Source organism: Heteronotia binoei, chromosome 1, assembly GCF_032191835.1.
Source record: "Heteronotia binoei isolate CCM8104 ecotype False Entrance Well chromosome 1, APGP_CSIRO_Hbin_v1, whole genome shotgun sequence".
Taxonomy (NCBI): domain Eukaryota; kingdom Metazoa; phylum Chordata; class Lepidosauria; order Squamata; family Gekkonidae; genus Heteronotia; species Heteronotia binoei.
In genome coordinates this window covers 61,847,942-61,868,013 of record NC_083223.1, presented here as the reverse complement: position 1 = coordinate 61,868,013, position 20,072 = coordinate 61,847,942, and the positions used below count along the sequence as shown (strand labels likewise).

Genomic DNA, 20,072 nt, shown 5'->3' with positions numbered 1-20,072 from the left:
GCAGCTATGTCATCATGAAATGTTTCTGATGGAGATGCCAGACAGTAATCTGATCTCCAACAAGAGTCTATTTCAAATTATCCATGTGGATTTTATGCTGGCAACAGTGCCTGACAAATTTAGGCATGTGAAATTCAGTGCAGAGAGAAGATGGAAAACATTTTTTACTGGATGTACTGTATGTTCTAAATGTCAAAATAAAGATGTGGTAACTCTGTCCGTCTTCTTTTAACCTCAGCTTCCTATCAATCATGTCCTTCTTTGCTTTCCTAGAGAAATGCAACTGCAAAGTATTCAGGTAGGGTGAAGCTAAAATATTGATGAAACAGCTGCAGCAATTACAGAGGGCTTTTGGAACCAAAGGATGGATTAGAAGGTGAGTAGCTGTTTTCGCAGAGGATAAACAGGGGACTCCTATGGCTACTGACAGTGTGAGCATTTTGCCTCTCTCTTGTAAGGAAAGCATGACCCCCATATGCAAATGAGTTCCTGCTGGGCTTTTTCTACCTAAAAAAGCCCTATGTGAAACAATGGTAATGTGGCCTAATATGTAAATGAGTTCCTGCTGGGCTTTTTCTACAAAAAAAGCCCTGCACAAGACAGAGTTGTGATGGGGCCTTCCTTGTCTCTTGAGAGCAATTTCTATTTGCCAAGGGAGTTAAGAACATGAGGTTAAATAAAGCAAGCAGTGGTTAAGTGTTATCATGAGCTGTCTCTATACGTGAAATATGGTAATATCTGCTGCTATTTCAGCATATGTATAAATCCTAGTTTTTGTGAATCTGTAACCAGGATTGCCTCCAGCGCAGTTCTAAGCAAAATTATACCCTTTAAAGTCCACTGCTGTCAGTGGGCCTATACTAGGATTGCTCTGCTTATCTGATATATTGAACATCACAAGTTGGCAGTAATTGTTCCTCTTTAAATATTATTGCAACAAAAGCAGCTATTACAAAAGGCTATGAGGAATTTGGGTTGCCAAAGGATGTGATGAAAAAGAAGTCCAGGGGCTCCTTAAAGACTAACAACATTTATTTCTATATGAGCTTTTGTGAGTCACATCTCAGTTCTGCCCCATGTTGTCAGAGAGCCAGTTTGGTGTAGTGGTTAAGTATGCAGACTCTTATCGGGGAGAACCAGGTTTGATTCCCCACTCCTTCACTTGCACCTGCTCAAATGACCTTAGATCAGCCATAGCTCTTGGCAGAGGTTGTCCTTGAAAAGGTAGCTGCTGTGAGAGTCCTCTCAGCCCCACTCACCTCACAGGCTATCTGTTGTGGGGAAGGAAGATAAAGAAGATTGTGAGCCGCTCTGAGACTCTTCGGAGTGGAGGGCGGGATATAAATCCAATATCATCTTCTTCTTCTTCTTTAGGGGTTACTGGGCCTTCCTTTTATTTGGCTACAATAGACATGGCTATCTCTTTGGAAACAAAGGACCCAAAAGCTGACAGAAGACTTTGGATTTCTGGAAGCTATGGCAATAGTGGCCACCTCTACATTGGAAAGACTTTAAAAAAGAAATTATACCCATACCAAGTAAGATTTTTGCCATATGAACAGAATTTTTCCACAATCCCAAATTTAAAAATAATCTATCTTCCATGGAAATAAAAAGAAGAGCAAACTTCCAGTTTCAGCGACGCGCAATTAGGAGCGGCTCAGACCAGTGATTGAGCGACTCGACTCTGGGGACCAGGAAGGGTCCCAGAAGGCAAGGTGCTTGAGCGGTGGAACAGGAGTGTCAGCGGAGGCGGCTGCCCCTCGATCCCGCTTGATCCTAGCCTCATCGCTTCGATCGCCATTTTTAAATGGCATGAGGGTCGACTGCCGGCTTTTCTTTTCTTTCTGTACTTTCTTTCTGTACTTTAAACAACTCTGCAATATTAAGACAAGCTGCATCTATCCCATCATCACTGTAAGTATTCTTTCTTCAGATTACTGACTTGTATGGCATTATTTCCGACAAGCAGGGAAATGGAGAACCAGGGCTGAAGCGGACTTTGAGTGGAGGCAAATGATTAAGAAGGGAGGGGAAACTCTCTCTCTCTCTCTCTCTCCTTCTTTCTCAAGGCTTTTAAAAGTTTCTGCCTACCTTGGTAACATTTACAATACCTGCATGAGGAGAATCACACCAATCTTTAGTTATAGAAGAGACTTGATGGCTGAATTTAACTGACTTGTTTTAAACCCCCTCTAGGGGAAAAAGTTTTGGATTTTGGGAAAGTTGTTTGTAAGTATATATGGATGTGAAGACAGCTGGCTTAAAAGTACTTTGAAGCTTGAATGGAAGTGCTCTGAATGAATTTATAGGAGCTCCAACTTGACTTTTAAAAGCTGGTGGGTATTTTATATTGACTTATAAGACATAGCAGGATCTCTGGATGGAAGAAGAACATCTGTGCAAATTTCCAAAGTGAATTTTCACTTCTTCTTGTTGGATGTTATGGATATAACCCTTTCATTTTGTTTTTACTTTTTTTCTTTCCTTCTACCCGTGGTTGGAATATTTTTGACATGGTTTAAACATTTTTGGCCCTGGATTCCTTTTTTTTTCCCTCACCCTTTCTTTTTGGGATTATCAAATATGGAAATTTTTCCTTATTTTTTATTTTTTTTGTAAGATTTATACTAATACGTCTAACAAATGTTGGAAATGTACTAAACAAGTAGGTTATTTTTATCATATGTGGTGGACATGTGAGATGATGAAGGGCTATTGGAAAATGGTTCATGAAACACTACAGAAAATTATGAAGACACAGATTCCATTCAAACCAGAACTATTTTTATTAAATATCTTTCCTGAGGACTACTCCAAAGAAATGAGACATTTGTTGGCACATTTCAACACAGCAGTCAGGATTCTCTTGGCGCATAGATAGAAACTGCAGGAAATACCCACGAAAACGGACTTGGTGGGAAAAATTCTGGAAACATCAGAGCGGGATTTTTTATCCCAGCTATTGGCTGGGAAATCTAAGGATGAAGCAAGAAAATATTGGATGAAATTCTATGCCTGGTTAGACACTCAAGACTCTTAAGATTCTTTGCTGTGAACTTATTTCTCCTTTTTTCCTGTATTTCATATTACAAAATTGCCTTTTTTGGAATTGTCAAACTTAATAGATATCTTAACTAAAAGATTCATAATATAAAATATCAAAATGTTGATGATGTTTAGCTTAGAGATATGTGACAAATTATGTATTTTAAGGAAGTATTGCAGATGTAGGCTTGTATTCTTTGAAAATAACTTTATGCAGAACAAGGTTAATATGTATTGTTTTCGATTTCCCCTATTCCCTGCCCCTACTTTTTTCTTTCTGAAACTAATAAAACCTTTTAAAAATCAAACATAAAAGGAAGATCACTGCCATTATTATTATTTTTTAAATCAGAGGGGCAAGATAATGGTGAAACTGTTTGAAAGAAACTGTTTCAAGGATCTGTACTGCATTATTTGCAGTCTCAATACAATGCTATGTATCGTAGACTGTATCTAGAGGTCATCAACTCTGTGGTTACTGCTAGTAACTCATCTGTAGGCAGGCCTCATTTTAGGCAGGAGCTCACAGAAGTGGCGCTTTGGAACCTCTAAATTTTATTGTGCTCTTTCTTTCTTCCCCCTCCCCTCAAAATACTTGTTTCTGGGATCCGTTGATCAAACCCCCGACAGAATTTTGCTGAACTCTGACAAACTTTCTAATATTTTCCCTACAAAAAAAAATGGAAAAATAACCAAAACCTATAAAGCAGACAGATGGAAATCTTCATCATGCCACTGTGGTCACATAGGAGAAAGTAATCTTAAAAGTATGATGGGAATAAGGTTTTATTATGACAATTATAATTCAAGAAGCATTTTAAGTTAGATGCTGAGCTGATATAATTTAGTGCACCTTCTGGTGATGCCAGGGGTGTGTGGCATATGCAAATGAGTAGTGCTAATGAACTCTGGTACCTCTTTTTCTATGAAATGACCCTGTAGGAATAAAAACATTCCTTTAGAGGTCATTTTTGGCCTTGTAAGAAAATATATCCTTTGCCAATAAATGGTTTTTCTATTAACACAAAATTAAAAGTACACTTGAGGGGAAGTGCCAGTATGAGGCAGAGAGTAGCAGCAGGAAGCCAGAGTCAGACAATGGAGGAAGAAGTGCCAGTGTTTGAGTCAGTGACAGGAGGGGGGGCTGATCTAGCAAGGGGAAGAAAGAGGATTTCCCCTCATTTGTGAATCTTTATGGATTCCTCCCTTAATGTAGAAGAGACATGCACTATGGAAACAGTAATGAGAACCCTATCACAGTTCAGTCCTATCCAATTATCCCTGTCTGTCAAGGCAGTATGTCTGTGAAAATGGACTTTTACTCTTAACTGCAAAAACGTGCTTCATGAGAAAAGCTCACATGAATATAGCATGTAAGACCCATCGTTTAAAAATCATTTCACCTAGAAATTTATTGTTCCTAATCCTTCCACAGAAAGTTGTGGAATTAACACTATTATTTACACTGACTATTCAGCTTCAGTGTTTTCTTGGGCTAAGAGCAAGTATTCTTACAAGCACACAAGCTTGCTCTTGAAGTGTATGTTTTTTTCTTGCTTCCTCTTTGAAGGGTGCATTTGTACTTCACTTTAGCTGAACTACACGATGCAGAAGGTGGGTTTCCCGATACATATTTTTTACAGAATGGCATATTTTGTATCCCATTAGTCCATGTGTAGTTCCCCCATCTAATTGACTAAGGCTACTCATGTACAGCCCAATTTCAGCACCCAAAATAAGAGCCCTTTCAGGCATTGCTTCATATTCATGTTCAGTCTGTATATGCCATAATTGTGTTGTCTTCCCTGCCTCTACAGACATTCATACCTTTTGGTATGCACTGCCATTACTTGGTACATACCATTTAAGAGACTGGATCGACATTATATATATCCCTCATGTTACCCAGGTTTCATTTTAGCTTTCCTGTGTTTCCCAGGATCCCTGGTGATATAGCACTGAACTGAGGGCACTGGAGTTAATTCCTGGTCCCTCTGCCCCAATAGACAGCAAATCTGCAGGATTTTTCTAAGGCTCTGCATGTGCTGCCAATGCATGATAGTTCCTGGAACCAGTGTCTGAGATGATCGCTCAAAGCTTGAAGTCATGTGTGCAGTAATTTTAAGGCATTCTCTAAAGCAGGGGTGTCAAACATTTCTTATGAGGAACAGATCTGACATAAATGAGACCTTATCAAGCCTGGCCATGTGTGTCATAAAATGTAATGCCAGGTAGCAGAGATATGAACTTTATAAAGGACACAGACAAACATGAAGCTTTTTTTAAAAAATTAAAACATGATTAAAACATTAAGGTCCTTTCTTTGTATTTCTCCCATGGCATCTGGAACTGGGCAAAGGAAGCTCTGGCTCTTTCCTTCCATCCCCAGGGGACCAGGAGGGGGGAGAGCTTCAGCCAATAGAAGGTAGAGAAACTTGGCTCAGTAGCTCTGCTGTGCGATTGAGAGAGCCTGGCAAAGCAAACTATCTCTCCCCCCCCTTTCCTCCCAAGGGAGGAGCCTCAGCAAATGGAGAAAATAGCAGCTTTGCTCTGTAGCTCCTGTGCGATTGAGCAGACCTGGCAAAGCAAGCTATGATGCAAAAGGAAGTAAGAGAGAAGGAGAAGGAAGCAGGCCAGTTGCTCAAGAGCCTGATAGGAGCCCTCAAGGGGCCTGATTCGGCCCTCGGGACACATGTTTGACACCCTTGCTCTAAAGTGTACATCTACTTGCTGTATAACACATCCAAGCCAGACAGGATCCGGGCTCAAATGCAGCTAATTGCATACTCTAGAAGGGGTCTGGCAGCATTCTAGAGAAACAGCTTTGATCTTTGACTATAAGGGAGAACACTGAGGTTGCCAGAGATAAGGACATGCCTGGACACTGGAAATGTGCATTTTCATATATCATCAGAGTCAGGAAGCAATTTTCTCCAGGCAAGTTTGGCCAGGGATCCTGGAGATTTTTTACCATCTTCTGGGCATGGAGCAGGGGTCACTAGGTGTGTGCAGAAGGGAGATATTTGTGAATTTCCAGCATTGTGCAGAGGGATGGATTAGATAATTCTGGAGGTCCCTTCCAACTCTATGATTCTATCTTCAGGCTAGCTTTATATTTTTCATCAATTATCACTTGATTAATAAGCACTTCAATACACACATCCAGAATAATATATCAGAGAAGATTCAAGCAACCCAGAAGAAAAGTGGAAGCAAGACTAATGTAATTTCCCCTCTGTCATGACTCAGGGGGGTATTACCACTTGCTGCCACCACTCTGGGTTAAGGGTTCTCCTTGAGAAGGCCCAGTGTCCCCTCCCAAGCCCTTCAGGCTGCCTTTAGCTTAGGGCAAATAATAGGCGTGAGGACCAGGCAGCGTGAACAACAGGAAAAAAAAGGTTTATTTAAAAGATCAGGCAGTGTAAAATAACAAACAAGGTGCATTAAACAGTAAAAGGGGTGAAGGGAAAATAAACAAATGCCCTAACACGTCTAGACTTACTGTCCCTAGACTGTCTCAATCAGACCTGGGCCTACTCACCCTTCCTCTAAGGGCGAGGGTCTCTACCTTGCAGCAACTCTTCCTCAGCTCTGCCATCTAGGAAAAGAACACACCCTGCCTGGGCTTGGCCTTTTTATGTTCTCTTCCCAGGCCCCACCCATCTCTGTGCCAGTTTCTTTCCAAAACCTTGCCACCCAATCAGAGTGACAGAAGGGATCCTGGGAAATGTAGGCTTTCCAGTATAACTCTGAGGCAGGCTTCTCTTGAGCTGTAGGTCTCACTGGGTCCAGGATCATGACACCCTCCCAAGTAGGGTTGCCAAGTCTAATTGTTACAGGCAATGCTTTAACTCTCTTAATTTTGATGGGGAAATTAGCTAAGAGACTAGGTAGAGCAAATTTAGGAGTGAGGATCTTTTCTTTCAATGATACGGAGTTCGAGTTTTCAGTCAAAAATAGTCCAAGCAATTATATTTTTTATAGTGTTTTCTTAGGATATATAGCAAGAGGATTTACACACACAGAGAGAGAGAACTATGTACAAATAATCAAGAGACTAAGAAAATAGAGGTTATCGATAGAGGGATTCAAGGGTTGTTGAAGTGGGTAATAGTCACCTGATCCAGAAGAAGGGACATCTGTTCAATGGGAAGTACATGGAGAGGAACACAAATGATCAGCATAACGCGCCCTATAGACCCAATTACAGGAGTAACAAGTGGTACAGACTGCAAATGGCGCCCTACAGAATGCACACCGAGGTGGGTTTTTGACCCACACTATATAGGGGTTCAACGGATGGGAGTTCTTAGTTACCAAGGAGCTTTGATGTTCCATTGATGGCTATCTTGAATCGCTATGTTGGGAAACTTCACACATTTTGCTAGGATGATAAGCTCAGAGCAATTGAATAATTTGTTACTAGGTTTTGGCTGACACTCGGAAAGGGATCAAAGATCTTTAAGGGTAGGATCAATCAAATTATGCATTTGATTGGAGTTAGCAAGGTAGAGGTGATAGGCTGGAGGAAGAGACAATTGGCAAGTAGCAGATCAGAGTGAAAGTAGTACTTACCCGCAGTTCCCATGTTATTATGCATCCCGTTTGGGCAGAGGCGCTGGAGGGGAAATGTGTGAGATTACACTGAGAAACAGACTTCAGGCGTCAACCAAAACAAGCTCTCTATTGGGTCCACTCCACCTGTTTAGATGGAGTGTTTTCTTGGCCTGTTTTTGGTCGGACTCCATTTTGTTTAACAGAAGTAGGAGACCCTCTCTCTTTATTTGCACTGGGGTACTCCATTTTTATCAGTCAGCGCCTCTCAGTAACGTAATTCAGAAAATATCTGGGGACTTGGGGGTGGAGCCAGGAGACTTTGGGAGTAGAGCCAGGAGACTTTGGGGCAGAGCCAGACTTTCCCATTCCCAAAATAAATACATAAAAATACAGCAGTGCAGTTCACCTGAATAGTCATCATTTTGTCATTGCCCAATAGCTGTAATTTTAGTAAATGAAAATGAATACACACAAAGCAACCAAAATGCTCACATTTCACTGGGACTTTACTCACAGGAACTGCTGTTCTTCAGGCTAACACTGGCAAAAAAAAGAGAAAGAGGTGGAGTTTTCCTCCATCCCATAAACAGGTTCCTGTACAAAGTCTCTGAAAAGAATACAAAACAAGCACAGAGACACACACATCCTCTTACTGTCTCTGCAAAGACTTCTGAAAAGTACAGGGGCCGCTTTCTTTCTCTCTCTCTCTCCCTTTCACTCACACACACACACACACACTTAACTGTCTTGGAAAAGTACAGGGGCTATGCTGCTCTCTCTCTCACACACACCTACTTACTTGCTCTGAAACGAAAGCAAAACAAAGGGAGAGGCTGTGCTCTGACAGGCTCCGCTACTGACCCTTCCCCATGAAGTACTTCCTGCTCAACTTTAAAGGCACACAAACAAACATTTTTGCAGATTCCTAAACCTCCCAGATATCTAGAGGTACAGGGTGGCTATGGGGGTGGGGCTTCCCCCACCAGCCAGCTGGCTGGGGGTGGGGGGAAGCCTGTAAAACCGGGGGATCCCCCGCTGGGACCTGGGGATTGGGAAGCCTACTCCCAAATGCAAAATGCCTAGAAAGGCACACAGCTGACATGTGAACTGTTGGGTAAAGGATAACACCAGCACTGCCTATAGCATTTTGATGCATCAGTTGCAGGAGAGAAGCAACCTGGAAGCTTGGAAGGAAAGGAATGGTAGTCAAGGCCGAATTAAGATAGGCTAAATCCATGAAATGTATCAGGTTTAAGACACTCCATAGTATTTAGGCTTGCCAATCCCCAGGTTCCAGCAGGGGTTCTCCCACTTTCCCAGGCTCTTTCCTGCTCCCAGTCAGCTGGCTGGCAGGGGGAAGCCCCACCCCCACAGCCACCATGTGCCTTTCCACCTCCGGAGGCTTCAGACTCCACTTGGAAGGGCTTCCTCTTGGGATGGCATGTCTGTGTCTTTAAGGCTGAATGGGGGCGGGGGCAGAACAACATGGCTGCTCCCAGTGGCTGTGAAAGCAGCCCAGACCCTCCATTGGTTGCACAATCTTTTCAGAGGTCGTTTGAATAGGAAAGGTAAACTTGAACCTTTGGTTGCTCTGTGTTACTTTTAAGAAGATGGAAGTTCAGCAACTTGTGAGTAGAGATGCCAATCCCCAGGTGGGAGCAGGCCTTCCCCTGCTTCAGAAACAAGGGGGGAAGGGAAATGTCTGCTGGACACTTCATTATTCCCTATGGAGATCAATTCCCATAGGGTATAATGGAGAATTGATGTGGGGGTATCTGGGACTCTGGGGGGACTGTGTTTTGAGGAAGAAGCACCAAATTTTCAGCATAGCATCTGATGTCTCTCCTCAAAATTCTCGCCAAGTTTCAAAAAGATTAAACCAGGGGGTCCAATTATATGAGCCCAAAAGGAGGTGCCCCTATCCTTCATTATTTCTAATGTAGGGAAGGCATTTAAAAGGTGTGTGGCCCCTTTAAATGTGATCGCCAGAACTCCCTTGGAGTTCAATTGTGCTTGTCACAACTTTGCTTATGGCTCCACCCCCAAAATCTCCAGATATTTCTTGAATTGGACTTGGCAACCCTAATAGTATTATATAGAAAAAAGGTAACTGAGCAGGAAAAAAAAAGCATTTAGAATCAAAATCTGAGGCACTTGTACATAAATTCAGTTCTGATGGCAGTAAAGATGGCATTGTGAGTGAGCAATTTTTAAAAATATATTATTTAAATCTTGAGAGTTCCCATTTCAGTCAAGTGACTATGCATGATCAGCGTATTGTGTTCTCACTTCAGTCCCTCTCTCCAAAATATAAAACTATGAATAATCAATTCACCTAAGCAGTGCAGCAAGAAATGTGGATTTTATTTAAGTTTTTCCATGTGAACTGAAACAGAACTTCTATCCTACTGCTTCAGTAATGGCCAGATTAAACCTTTGATATTCTGAAGAGCAAAGGACAAATAAAAAATACCTGTGTTCCAATTAACCTTGTTTCAGGTAAATTTCAGTCCTCATTTTTTTGTCCATTTTCTGTCCACACACATATACATACCTTTGAGAAATACCTTATTAAAATTTTGTGAGAATTCTTACTCCTCAGGGTTTACTCTTTTTCTCAGTTGACAGCACTTAAATCTCCACTGCAAAGGCATGTTAATATATGTGCATGAATGATAATGCACCATGTGTGCAGCCTGTCATTCCACATGCTGAAGCTGCTACAGCCCCATAGCCAAGATTTGAAGAATTGGGGGGCCCTGGTTTTTTTCAGGGGGCACATAGTGGCCCCACCACTGAGGAGGAAAGCTGCCAGCTTGCTGCCATACAACCTCCCCCTTCCCCACAGCTGCCCCAAAGTGATCCCTTTCCACCCCTCTTCCAGCAGCTCTTGTGGGGAGCCACTCAGAGGTTTAGATACATGCTGCACGGTCTCCTGCCCTTACCTATAGCATGCTCCAGCTAGGCAAGTCTGGCGGGACAAGGTGGGGGGGCGGAAGGCAACACCAAGTCGCAACTGACTTCTGGGGCTACAAAACCTCCAATTTGGATTTCTTCCTGTCGGAGGGCTAGCCAAGGCTGCCCAAGCGCAACTTCCACCCTCGCTTGGGTGGCCAGCGAGACCAGGCCAGAAAACCCCTGTAGGCGAACATCACCTCTCCACTGATGCCCAGCCCCGGACTGCAGCCGGGACCTCCACTTGTGTGCCCCAGCCTACCCTGCCCTGTCTGCAATGGAGCCATCCGCCCCCTACCCCTGCTGCCCCACTTGAGGGCCAGAACGGCCTCTTCTTGCAGGAGGCCTCTAGCCCAACGTCAGCCCAACGTGGAGCTTAACTTTCAGTCCTGGGCACTGAAAGTGCCCCGTTGTTTCTGCTTACTGAGGGGTCAGAGATTTCTTCCAGCCCCTAAGCAAACAGAAGCAACACGGAGCTTGACTTTCAGTCCTGGGGGCTGAAAGTGCCCTGTTTTTTTGCTTGCTGAGGGGGTCAGAGATTTCTTCCAGCCCCTAAGCAAGCAGAAGCAATAGGGAACTTAACTTTCAGACCTGGGCTCCAAAAGTGCCCCTTTGTTTCTGCTTAGTGAGGGGTCAGAAATTTCTTCCAGCTCCTAAGCAAGCAAAAGAAACTTTGAGCTTAATTTTCAGTCCTGGGTACTGAAAGTGCTTCCTTGTTTCTGTTTGCTGAGAGGTCAGAGATTTCTTCCAGCCCCTAAGCAAGCAGAAGCAACTTTGAGCTTAACTTTCAGTCCTGGGCACTGAAAGTGACCCTTTGTTTCTGTTTGCAGAGGGGTCGGAGATTTCTTCCAGCCCCTAAGCAAACAGAAGTAACTTTGAGCTTAACTTTCAGTTCTGGGCTCTGAAAGTGCCCTGTTGCTTCTGCTTGCTGAGGGGTCAGAGAATTTGGTCCACCTACGGCCATGCCGCATCAGCGGCCATAGGTCGTTGGGCCGCATTTGCCTCCTTGGAAGAGGGGGAGACTGGGAGGCTTCCCGGGCATCCGGGGATTCTGTCGGGGTGGTGCACCAAGACTATAAGAGTCCTGGCCCCGCTCTGTGTGGCGCAGTTCTTTTCGGCTCTCGGAAGAGGCGTGTGTTGCCTCTCCGGAGCTGAGGGTTTTGAGGCCGGCGATTCAGGCGACAGCGAGAAGCGGCGGCTGTGATCGGCGGCTCATCGGGACTGCGGTGGCTGGCTGAGTCGGGGCTGAAGTGCCTGAGCTGGGTCGAGAGGCGCCGAGGAGCAGGCTGCGTGGTGTGGGCTCTTACGGGGGCTATTTTCTTGTGGCAGAGGGAACTTGTGGCTAACAAGGCGGGCGCATTAGCAACGACGTGCATGCTGCTTTTAAAAAAAAACCCATCCAGGCCATTCCCCCCCCTTTTTTTCAGAACAGAGTTTCCAGGGGATAAAGAGGGTGGTAGATACTGTGGGGATAAAGAGGGTGGTAGACCCCTTTGAGGGGGTATTATGTTGCTGGGTTATTTTATTACCCCCCCCCCTTTTTCTTCGAATTCTTATCTTCCTTACTGGGGCTCGGTTGATCATCTGCACAGGCTTGGTGGGGCAGCCCAGGCTGAGACAGTAGGCCACGCGTTTTAACGCAGGGTAGCCCCACTTAGGTAGTGACACAGGTGGGTCTATACAATTGCAGTTGGAAAATGGGGCCTAAGAAGGGGCAGCGACCGTCTAAGGGCAAGCAACCCGCTCGCCCCATAATAAGAGGGTTCGCATAGACAAGGTTGCCGATGGTAAGGAGGATGCCGCTCGGACGCGGCGTGCAATTATGGACCAGCTGGGGGCCCTTGAAAGTGAAAGGGGTTCTTCCAGGGTGTTGTCCGGCGGGTCCAGGCGTTGCAAGGCTACTGGATGGTCAGGTACGATGTCTTTTGAGCAGGAGGTACTCACATGACTTTCTGTGTTACAGAAAGGTAGCGGCGGCAGGCAGCAGCCCTTGGACCAAACGTCTGGAGTGGAGCCTGACATGGATGTGGAGTCTGATGGAGGGGACGAGGTCCAGGAGTTGCTTGGTGATCTGGAACGGCCCACACAGTCAGAACCAGTGGTGGTAAGTATTTACAGCCCCAACAAGTACAAGCTTGGCCTTGGGGTATATGGGGTTCCCCTTCTACACTGGTGGGAGGGGGTGCAGTTGGCGTCGCTTCCCCTTTTATGGGTCAGGGGGCGCCGTGGGTATACCCAGGCCAGCAGGGTTCAACGTGGACAGTAGGAGCCCCTTCTCAGCAGGGGGTGGGCCAGGTTGGATTAGGCGGGGTTACGCAGTCTCAGGTTGGGGTTACAGCAGTGGCATCGGCGCAAGAAGCCCAGGGGCAAGAAGTGCAGGGGGTTCTCCCATGGGGGGGCAGATGATGATGCCACAGCAGTCAGGGTGGCCTAATGGTCAGTGGATGGCATGGGGGCTATTTGCCCAATCCTTATGGGTCGGTGCCTTTTCCAGCTCTCCCCTTCGGAGATACTGCGATGCCATTGGGGGACCATTAGACACCTGCTACATGGGAAAAAATTTTGCGGGGTGAATACATGGAGGTATTTAGCCTGCTATATAGGGAATTGGAGAAGAAGGAGAAAGAGGACCTTGACGAGAAAGAAAAATTGAAATGCAGGAAGGCTGACAGGAGCTGGGCCAACTGGTTGCCAGGTTTCCTGATTTATGCTGGGGTTATTGCAAGGGCGCAGCCTTTTTGGGCTGCGCCTTTGTTCCAGTACTGTCATATTATCTATCAGGCATATACCAACTTCGTCGGTGCCTGGATGCAGTACGATGAGGCCTTCCGAATGAGGGCGGCAATTAACCCAGCCCTTCCGTGGAACCAGATAAATTAACAATTGTGGCTCCAATTGATGTCTCCTGCTAAACCCAATGCGGGTGATCAGGTGGATAGCAGCCACCTTGTGCACAAGCTACAGAGCATGTCAGGAGCCCGCGCAGTAGCGGGCCAGTCGGTTCAACCCCGACTGTTATGCTGGGAATTCGCTTCCCAAGGTGTTTGCTCAAGGAAAGCTTGTAAATTTAAGCACGAGTGCCATTGTGTGGGGGATATCATGCATTTTCAACCTATACCAAAGCCAAGACAAGAAGTGGCACCAAGCGAGCAGGGGGTGGGGTCAACCCGCCGCAGATTGTAAAGGGGTCCCAGCCCCGTTCGGGTGACAGTACTTAAAAAGTTATTAGAGGGTTATCCTTTAGTGGTTGATAGCATTTATTTGTGGGATGGTTTTACAAATAGTTTTAGGATTCCGTATCAGGGTAAGCAGGCACCCTGTATGGCGTCCAATCTTCATTCTGTTAAGGGTATGGAGAAGATAGTGAGGGAAAAAATTGATAAGGAATGCCATGAGGGTCGGGTGATTGGCCCATTCGAGGATCCTCCCATACCCAACCTCAGGGTATCCCCCCTGGGAGTGGTGCCTAAGAAGGCTTCTGGGGAATACCGCCTTATTCACCATCTCTTACCCAAGGGGGGATCCGTGAATGATGCCATTCCCGAGCAGCTTTGTTCGGTGCGATACACCTCCTTTGACCAGGCAGTCAAAGTGGTGCGGGCATGTGGAAAGGGGGCTGAAATGGCAAAATGCGACATTAAGTCAGTATTTCGTCTGTTACCCGTCCACCCTAGGGACTTTGAGTTGCTGGGTTTTATGTTTGATGGTAAGTTTTTCATGGATCGAGCATTGCCTGTGGGCTGCTCGATTTCTTGCACAGCCTTCAAGCGATTCAGTTCCTTTTTGGAATGGGCACTCCAAGTGAAGTCAGAGTTGACCAAAACGGTTCATTACCTTGATGACTTTCTTTTTTGTGGGTCCTGCTGACTTGAGGTGATGTGCCAGACTAATGGATGTATTTGTCCAACTGACTGACGAGCTAGGGGTGCCATTGGCTCACGAAAAGAAAGAAGGCCCTGCATCAGTGTTGACATTTTTGGGGATTGAGTTGGACTCTTGTAAGCAAGCCTCGCAGCTTCCGGATGACAAGGTCCAGGGGCTGCGGAGGTGCATTGCGATGATTACAGGGCAGCGTAAAGTGTCTCTGCGGGAGCTCCAACAGCTCGTGGGGCATTTGAACTTTGCGTGTAGAGTAGTTGCACCAGGAAGGGCATTCTTGAGGCATCTCTGTGATGCAATGGGTTTTCTTCGTCTGCCTCATCATAGAATGAGGATAACCTCAGGTATGAGAAAGGATTTGGAGGTGTGGGAGGAATTTTTGGAATCCTTTAATGGGATCTCCTTTTAGAGGGATGACATGCGGATTGAAGCTGACCTCCAGATAATGTCTGATGCTGCGGGTCCTATTGGTTTTGGGGTATTTTTTAGGGGGCGTTGGTGTGCTGAGAAGTGGCCCAGGGAATGGTTGGCTGGTTGGCTCTGCAGGAATTTAACATTTTTGGAATTTTTTCCCATTGTAGTGGCGTTGTGGCTCTGGGGAGATCAACTAGCCAACCATGTGGTGCATTTCTGGTGCGACAACTTGGCGGTGGTCCATGTGATTCATTGTCCTCCAGATCTGTATCAGTAATGAACCTGGTTAGAGCTTTTACATTGTGCTGCCTTCAATTGAACCTGTTGTTTATGGTTAAGCATGTGCCTGGCATTTGTAATGGTGTGGCGGACGCCCTGTCTCGCCAACAGATGGAACGTTTTTGCCAGCTGGCTCCGGAAGCTGACCCATGGCTGGTCAGGATGCCTCAGGACCTGTGGCAGCTTGGAGGGTCGAAGCCGGTAGGGCAATCAGTTTAGCCTTGGCTCCAAGTACCAAAAGGGAGTACGAGAGGGCTGTCTGGCAATTCAGATTATTTAGAACTGTGGGGGGGGAGTTGCGGGACATTTGGCCCGTGCCTATGCTGCATTTGATGCAGTTTTTAGTACACCAAAAGGAAAGGGGCTTGGCAGTTAAGTCCATTAGAGGGCAGCTGGCAGCTATTGCCTTTGTGAGTAAGGCACAGGGATTGGTAGAGAACACAGGGGACTTTAGGGTCCGGAAGATGATGGAGGGTTGATCTCAGAAAAGGAGGACAAGGGCGGATCTACGGCAGCCTATTTCCCCTTCCCTACTTAAGGGATTGGGCCAGATTTGGCCTGAGGTGTGTTGTTCACAGCATGAAGTTGCCCTTTTTCACGCAGCAGCACTGACAGCCTTTTTGGGGCTTTCAGGGTTAGCAAACTGGTGTTACAGTCGTGTAAGGATCAGTCTAACCGTGCATTACAGTCCGGTGACATTACCTTTAGAGGTTACCAAGTTGTTCTGAAGGTTAGGCGATCTAAAACAGATCAGTCAGGAAAAGGCGTAATAGTTACTCTTGGGCCTTGCGGGGAGGTCGGTTTGTGTCCAGTTAGGGTGTTACGGCAGTTTCAGAAAGTTAGAGGGGATTCTGAGGGACTGTTATTCCGTTACATGGACGGTTCCCCGCTTACCAAGTTTCAATTTTGGGTGATAACTGCACGGGCCCTGGATAAACTTGGGTCCAAAGGGGTTAAATTTGCCACCCATTCATTCAGGATTGGGGCGGCCTCCACGGCGGCGGCAATGGGGTACCCTGGCCCTGCAATACAGAGAGTAGATCGGTGGCGTTCGACAGCCTACCGCTCTTACATATGCCCTTTGCTTCCTCCTGTTTGAATGAAAGAATCTTGTGCGACATGGTTATGCTTCTGTTGGGCAAGTTGGTTCTTGGTTGACTGTTTTTTCTTTTCAGGTGCTGTTGCTCGTCAGGAGAGACTGCAGATCCTCGTCTGCGGGCACAGTTTTGTGTTTTGGGTGGCCCACTACGTTCAGAGGTCTGCTGTTGGTTCCCAGTTGGGTCTCAGCGAATGAGCTGTGGTGGAGTGGCAGGGTCGCCATGGGCTTCGGTGGCCAGGCTTACTGCCTCTCTTATTTCAGGAGAGGAGTGGTCCTCCTCCCAATATCCTGGTCATACACCTGGGTGGTAATGACCTGGGGTGGATGAAAGGGAGGGCCCTTTCTCTGCAGGCGGTGGCGGACCTGCAGGTCATTGTGCGGAGGTGGCTTAGGGTCTGCCTAGTGTGGTCTGCCATCCTGCCTCGTCGTGTCTGGCGAGGGGCTTGGGACCCAGCAGGCATTGAAAGGGCTAGGAGGAAAGCCAATCGGGCCCTGCAAAAGCCATTGGATGGGGGTTTGGGAAATTTTTTGCCTCACCCATCAATTCGAGCCAACTGTGTCGGGGTGTATAGACCTGATGGAGTACATCTTTCAGATGCGGGTAACCGGGCCTTTTTAAGTGACCTACGGCAAGGGCTTCGGGCAGCTCTAGACTGCCCGTTGGGGAGCTAATGCCTAAGCAGAGGCTTGGCATTGGCGTTGGCAGAAGGAGCAAGGGGTTATGGAAACCCAGGGGAGCACCCAGGGCACAGCACCATTTGAGTGCAGACGATCAGCATGAGCGGCAGATGGGCTCCACGGCTCAATGTCGCATAATGCCGATCTTGTGATGCCTCCCCACAAGATTGGCTCTTCCTGGGTGATGATGCCAATGTGGGGTGGGTTGATCAGCCTGGCCGGCCTGCCATGAGCCAAAATGGTGGCTCATGCCAGGGACAGGGTGGCTCACCCACATCTGGACAAGGAAGGGTCAGGTGTTGACCTTGGGGCTTGTCCAGTTCAGGTAACCCTTGCCGCTTAAGTTACTTTAAGGTTGTTGTTTAATAAAAGGACCCATTTTACCAAAATACTGTGTCAGTCTCTTCATTCCAACTTGGGGGGCAATTCTAAGCCCCTAATTCTAAGCAGAAGCAAGGTGGAGCTTAACTTTCAGTCCTGAGCTGAAAGTGCCCCATTGTTTCTGCTTGCTGAGCGGTCAGAGATTTCATCCAGCCCCTAAGGAAGCAGAAGCAATACGAAGCGTAAGTTTCAGTACTGAGCTTCGAAAGTCAGAGAATTCTTCCGGCCCCTAAGCAAGCAGAAGCAACGGTGTATGACGATGGAGAATGGAGAAGGATGCAGCCGAGGCACTGGAGGCTGGTTAGGGCCCCGAGTCAGGGGGCCCTGCCTAGCAGTCAGGGGGCTCTCCCCCCCACAGGCCCCCTCATAGCTACGGGCCTGAGCTGCTAAGGTATATTTTGACCCATTGATGACAAATTGAAGGACAGTTTTCCTAGCAAATATTCATACAAAGGAACAAAAACCCCAACTGCTGCTGAAAGACTGTAGCAAAGTAAAGAAATGTGGGACAGAGCAGGTACAGAACATTTGGTAATGGGAGATGGTGGTAGGACAGAGATCTTGGGCAGAAGTGTGGAGGGTATGAAAATATCCATTTAATTTAGCCCAGCTAAAGAGACTAGACTCTGATACCCATACCAAGATCTTCTAATTCGAAAAAGTGTTTCTAGGTCTGCTCAGTGGGTGGCAGTGGCCTTGTGCCTGGGGCTAATGATACTCAGAATTGGAACTTAAGCAATGTAGCACACCCAAATAGTAAAGGTAATGTTTACGTCTAGGCTTGTGACTAACAGACAGATCATAAAGAAACTGCAAGATTCCTTTAGTTAAACATTTTTACTCTTTATAGAATACTACTTACTTAAGGAGAAAAAGGAAGGGGTTAAATAAAAGCTGGGTTAAAGCTATGCAGTACACACTGTGAAGCTAATAGGATCGATGCCTCAGTAGTATTGCCTTCCTGTTCAAGAATGCAACCCGGTTTCTAATTTCTCACTTGGTTCAAGTAATGCCAACTTGAAAAAAAACCAAAACAGCTTATCAGTTTTCAGAGTCAAGAATAACACGGCGCCTTCATGCCACCAGCTAACAACTTTTGGCATAAGCAAATTCCATGTATGCCTTTAGAGTTGTAGCATTGGACCCTGTTAAAAAGCACCACGCGTGCGAGAAGGGGTGACTTTGCCAATTCCCCACTCACACAGATACCCTCCAATGTCTACCTTATTATTCTTCTGAGGCCCCCAGAAATAGCATTTCAGGGGGCATTTTGGGGCAGCAGTGAGAGAGGGAGGCAGGAAAGTCATACTTCTTTAAGTGCAAATATTAGCCAGGATCAAAACAGTAGTAAATACATATTGTAAACAAAAGTGAAATTGCAGTCCTTCAATGCTTCAGTATCAAATTAGTAGTAATTAAAACATAGCATGTGATAAGGATTACTAAATCAAACTGCCCATCACAGAATTATATGGAATGCATTACAATAACATGGAATTTGCTTTTTTTTAAAAAAAATACTTCACAGAAATAACTATGGGAATAAAAATGTTTTAACAGAAGACTAAAAAGTACAGAAATCCCTACTCAATATCTCACAGAAATATATCCAAGTAATTAATTTCAACACGCTCCTAATCAAACTTGTTACGCTTCAAGGTCACTGACTTGAGGAAGTATCAAAATAGTAACTGGAAACCTTTGCTTTGCTTTGCAACAGCTTCATATTGGCCTGAACTCCAAGTTAACCAATAATTCTGAAGTAAATTATACCTTACCTTTAGTCTCCCCTTCCGTAATGTTTCCCCTGTTAAGGTTTCTCTCTCGTGTTTCCCTAACTCCATTGCCCTGGAACAGCAAGATTCAGGTCCCCTAAGGAAGTGCCTTAAACATTAGACACCACCACAGTTCAGGCTCAAGTTGTGAGGCAGAACTGTATCAGGCTGTCTGGGTGATAATTTCTTGTTAGCTAAGGTTTCCATTTATAGACTTAGAAAATTCACAAATAGAACCCGGCGGGAAGACAGGCAACTGGCTACAGATAATAAATGCCAGCTTAGCATCAAATATGTTAATTAAGATGTGCCGAAGGACAACAAAATCATTAATTACCTGGAACTCGTGGAATAAGCTGTGATGCCTGAAGACCCCAGAAGCACAACTGAATTTCAAAGAACAGTTCACAGTTTAAGCAAATGCAAACTCATAGCATCTCTCACACTAATCCTTGTTGTTGCTGTCGTGCATGGCTACAATCCAGAGGGGCATGCATGCATCCACACTTCTCTTTATTTTCCTTCTAGAGGTTGCTTCATAAGAATCTCTCCCCCATTCACCCTGTCTCTTCTCACTAAACTCCCTCATGCTCAAAAAGTAGTTTAAAGATTCAGTACAAGCGATTATGAAGGGAATGGAATGAAAATGTCATTCACATCTTGGGAGTAGTTTCCATTTAAATATCTCGTGTGTCAAACATGAAAGCTGCTTTTTAAAAAACTTGCAGATTCAAACAGCTTGGGGGGGGGGGCACCTCTGACTGCATATTCCAAACCTTAACCACAGAATGTGTGGCTCATAAACCTTCATATAATCATTGAAATATTAGGATCTAGGGCTGCCTGGTTTCGATCACGTTCTCTCATGTCTCATCTGGCCCTAAGTCTGTCTCTCCTTTTCTTATGGTAATTGATTGTAGCGCACACATATTAAAGCAGCACAGCCGATGTTGCCTGGCATATAGCAAAGGGGCATATGTAGCCTTTGCATTGATCCTTCCCCTTGT

General features: G+C 45.7%; 1 protein-coding gene across 1 annotated transcript in view; it reads right to left on the bottom strand.

The window, feature by feature from the left end:
- MLIP (muscular LMNA interacting protein) overlaps positions 1 to 19,327 on the bottom strand; it is a 112,621-nt gene extending 93,294 nt beyond the window's left edge. The window contains exon 1 of the mRNA XM_060235162.1: positions 19,069 to 19,327. Coding sequence (XP_060091145.1) covers positions 19,069 to 19,134 — 66 coding nt within the window. The 5' untranslated portion in view covers positions 19,135 to 19,327. The remainder of the gene's footprint in view (positions 1 to 19,068) is intronic.
- Between the last annotated feature and the right edge of the window lie 745 nt (positions 19,328 to 20,072).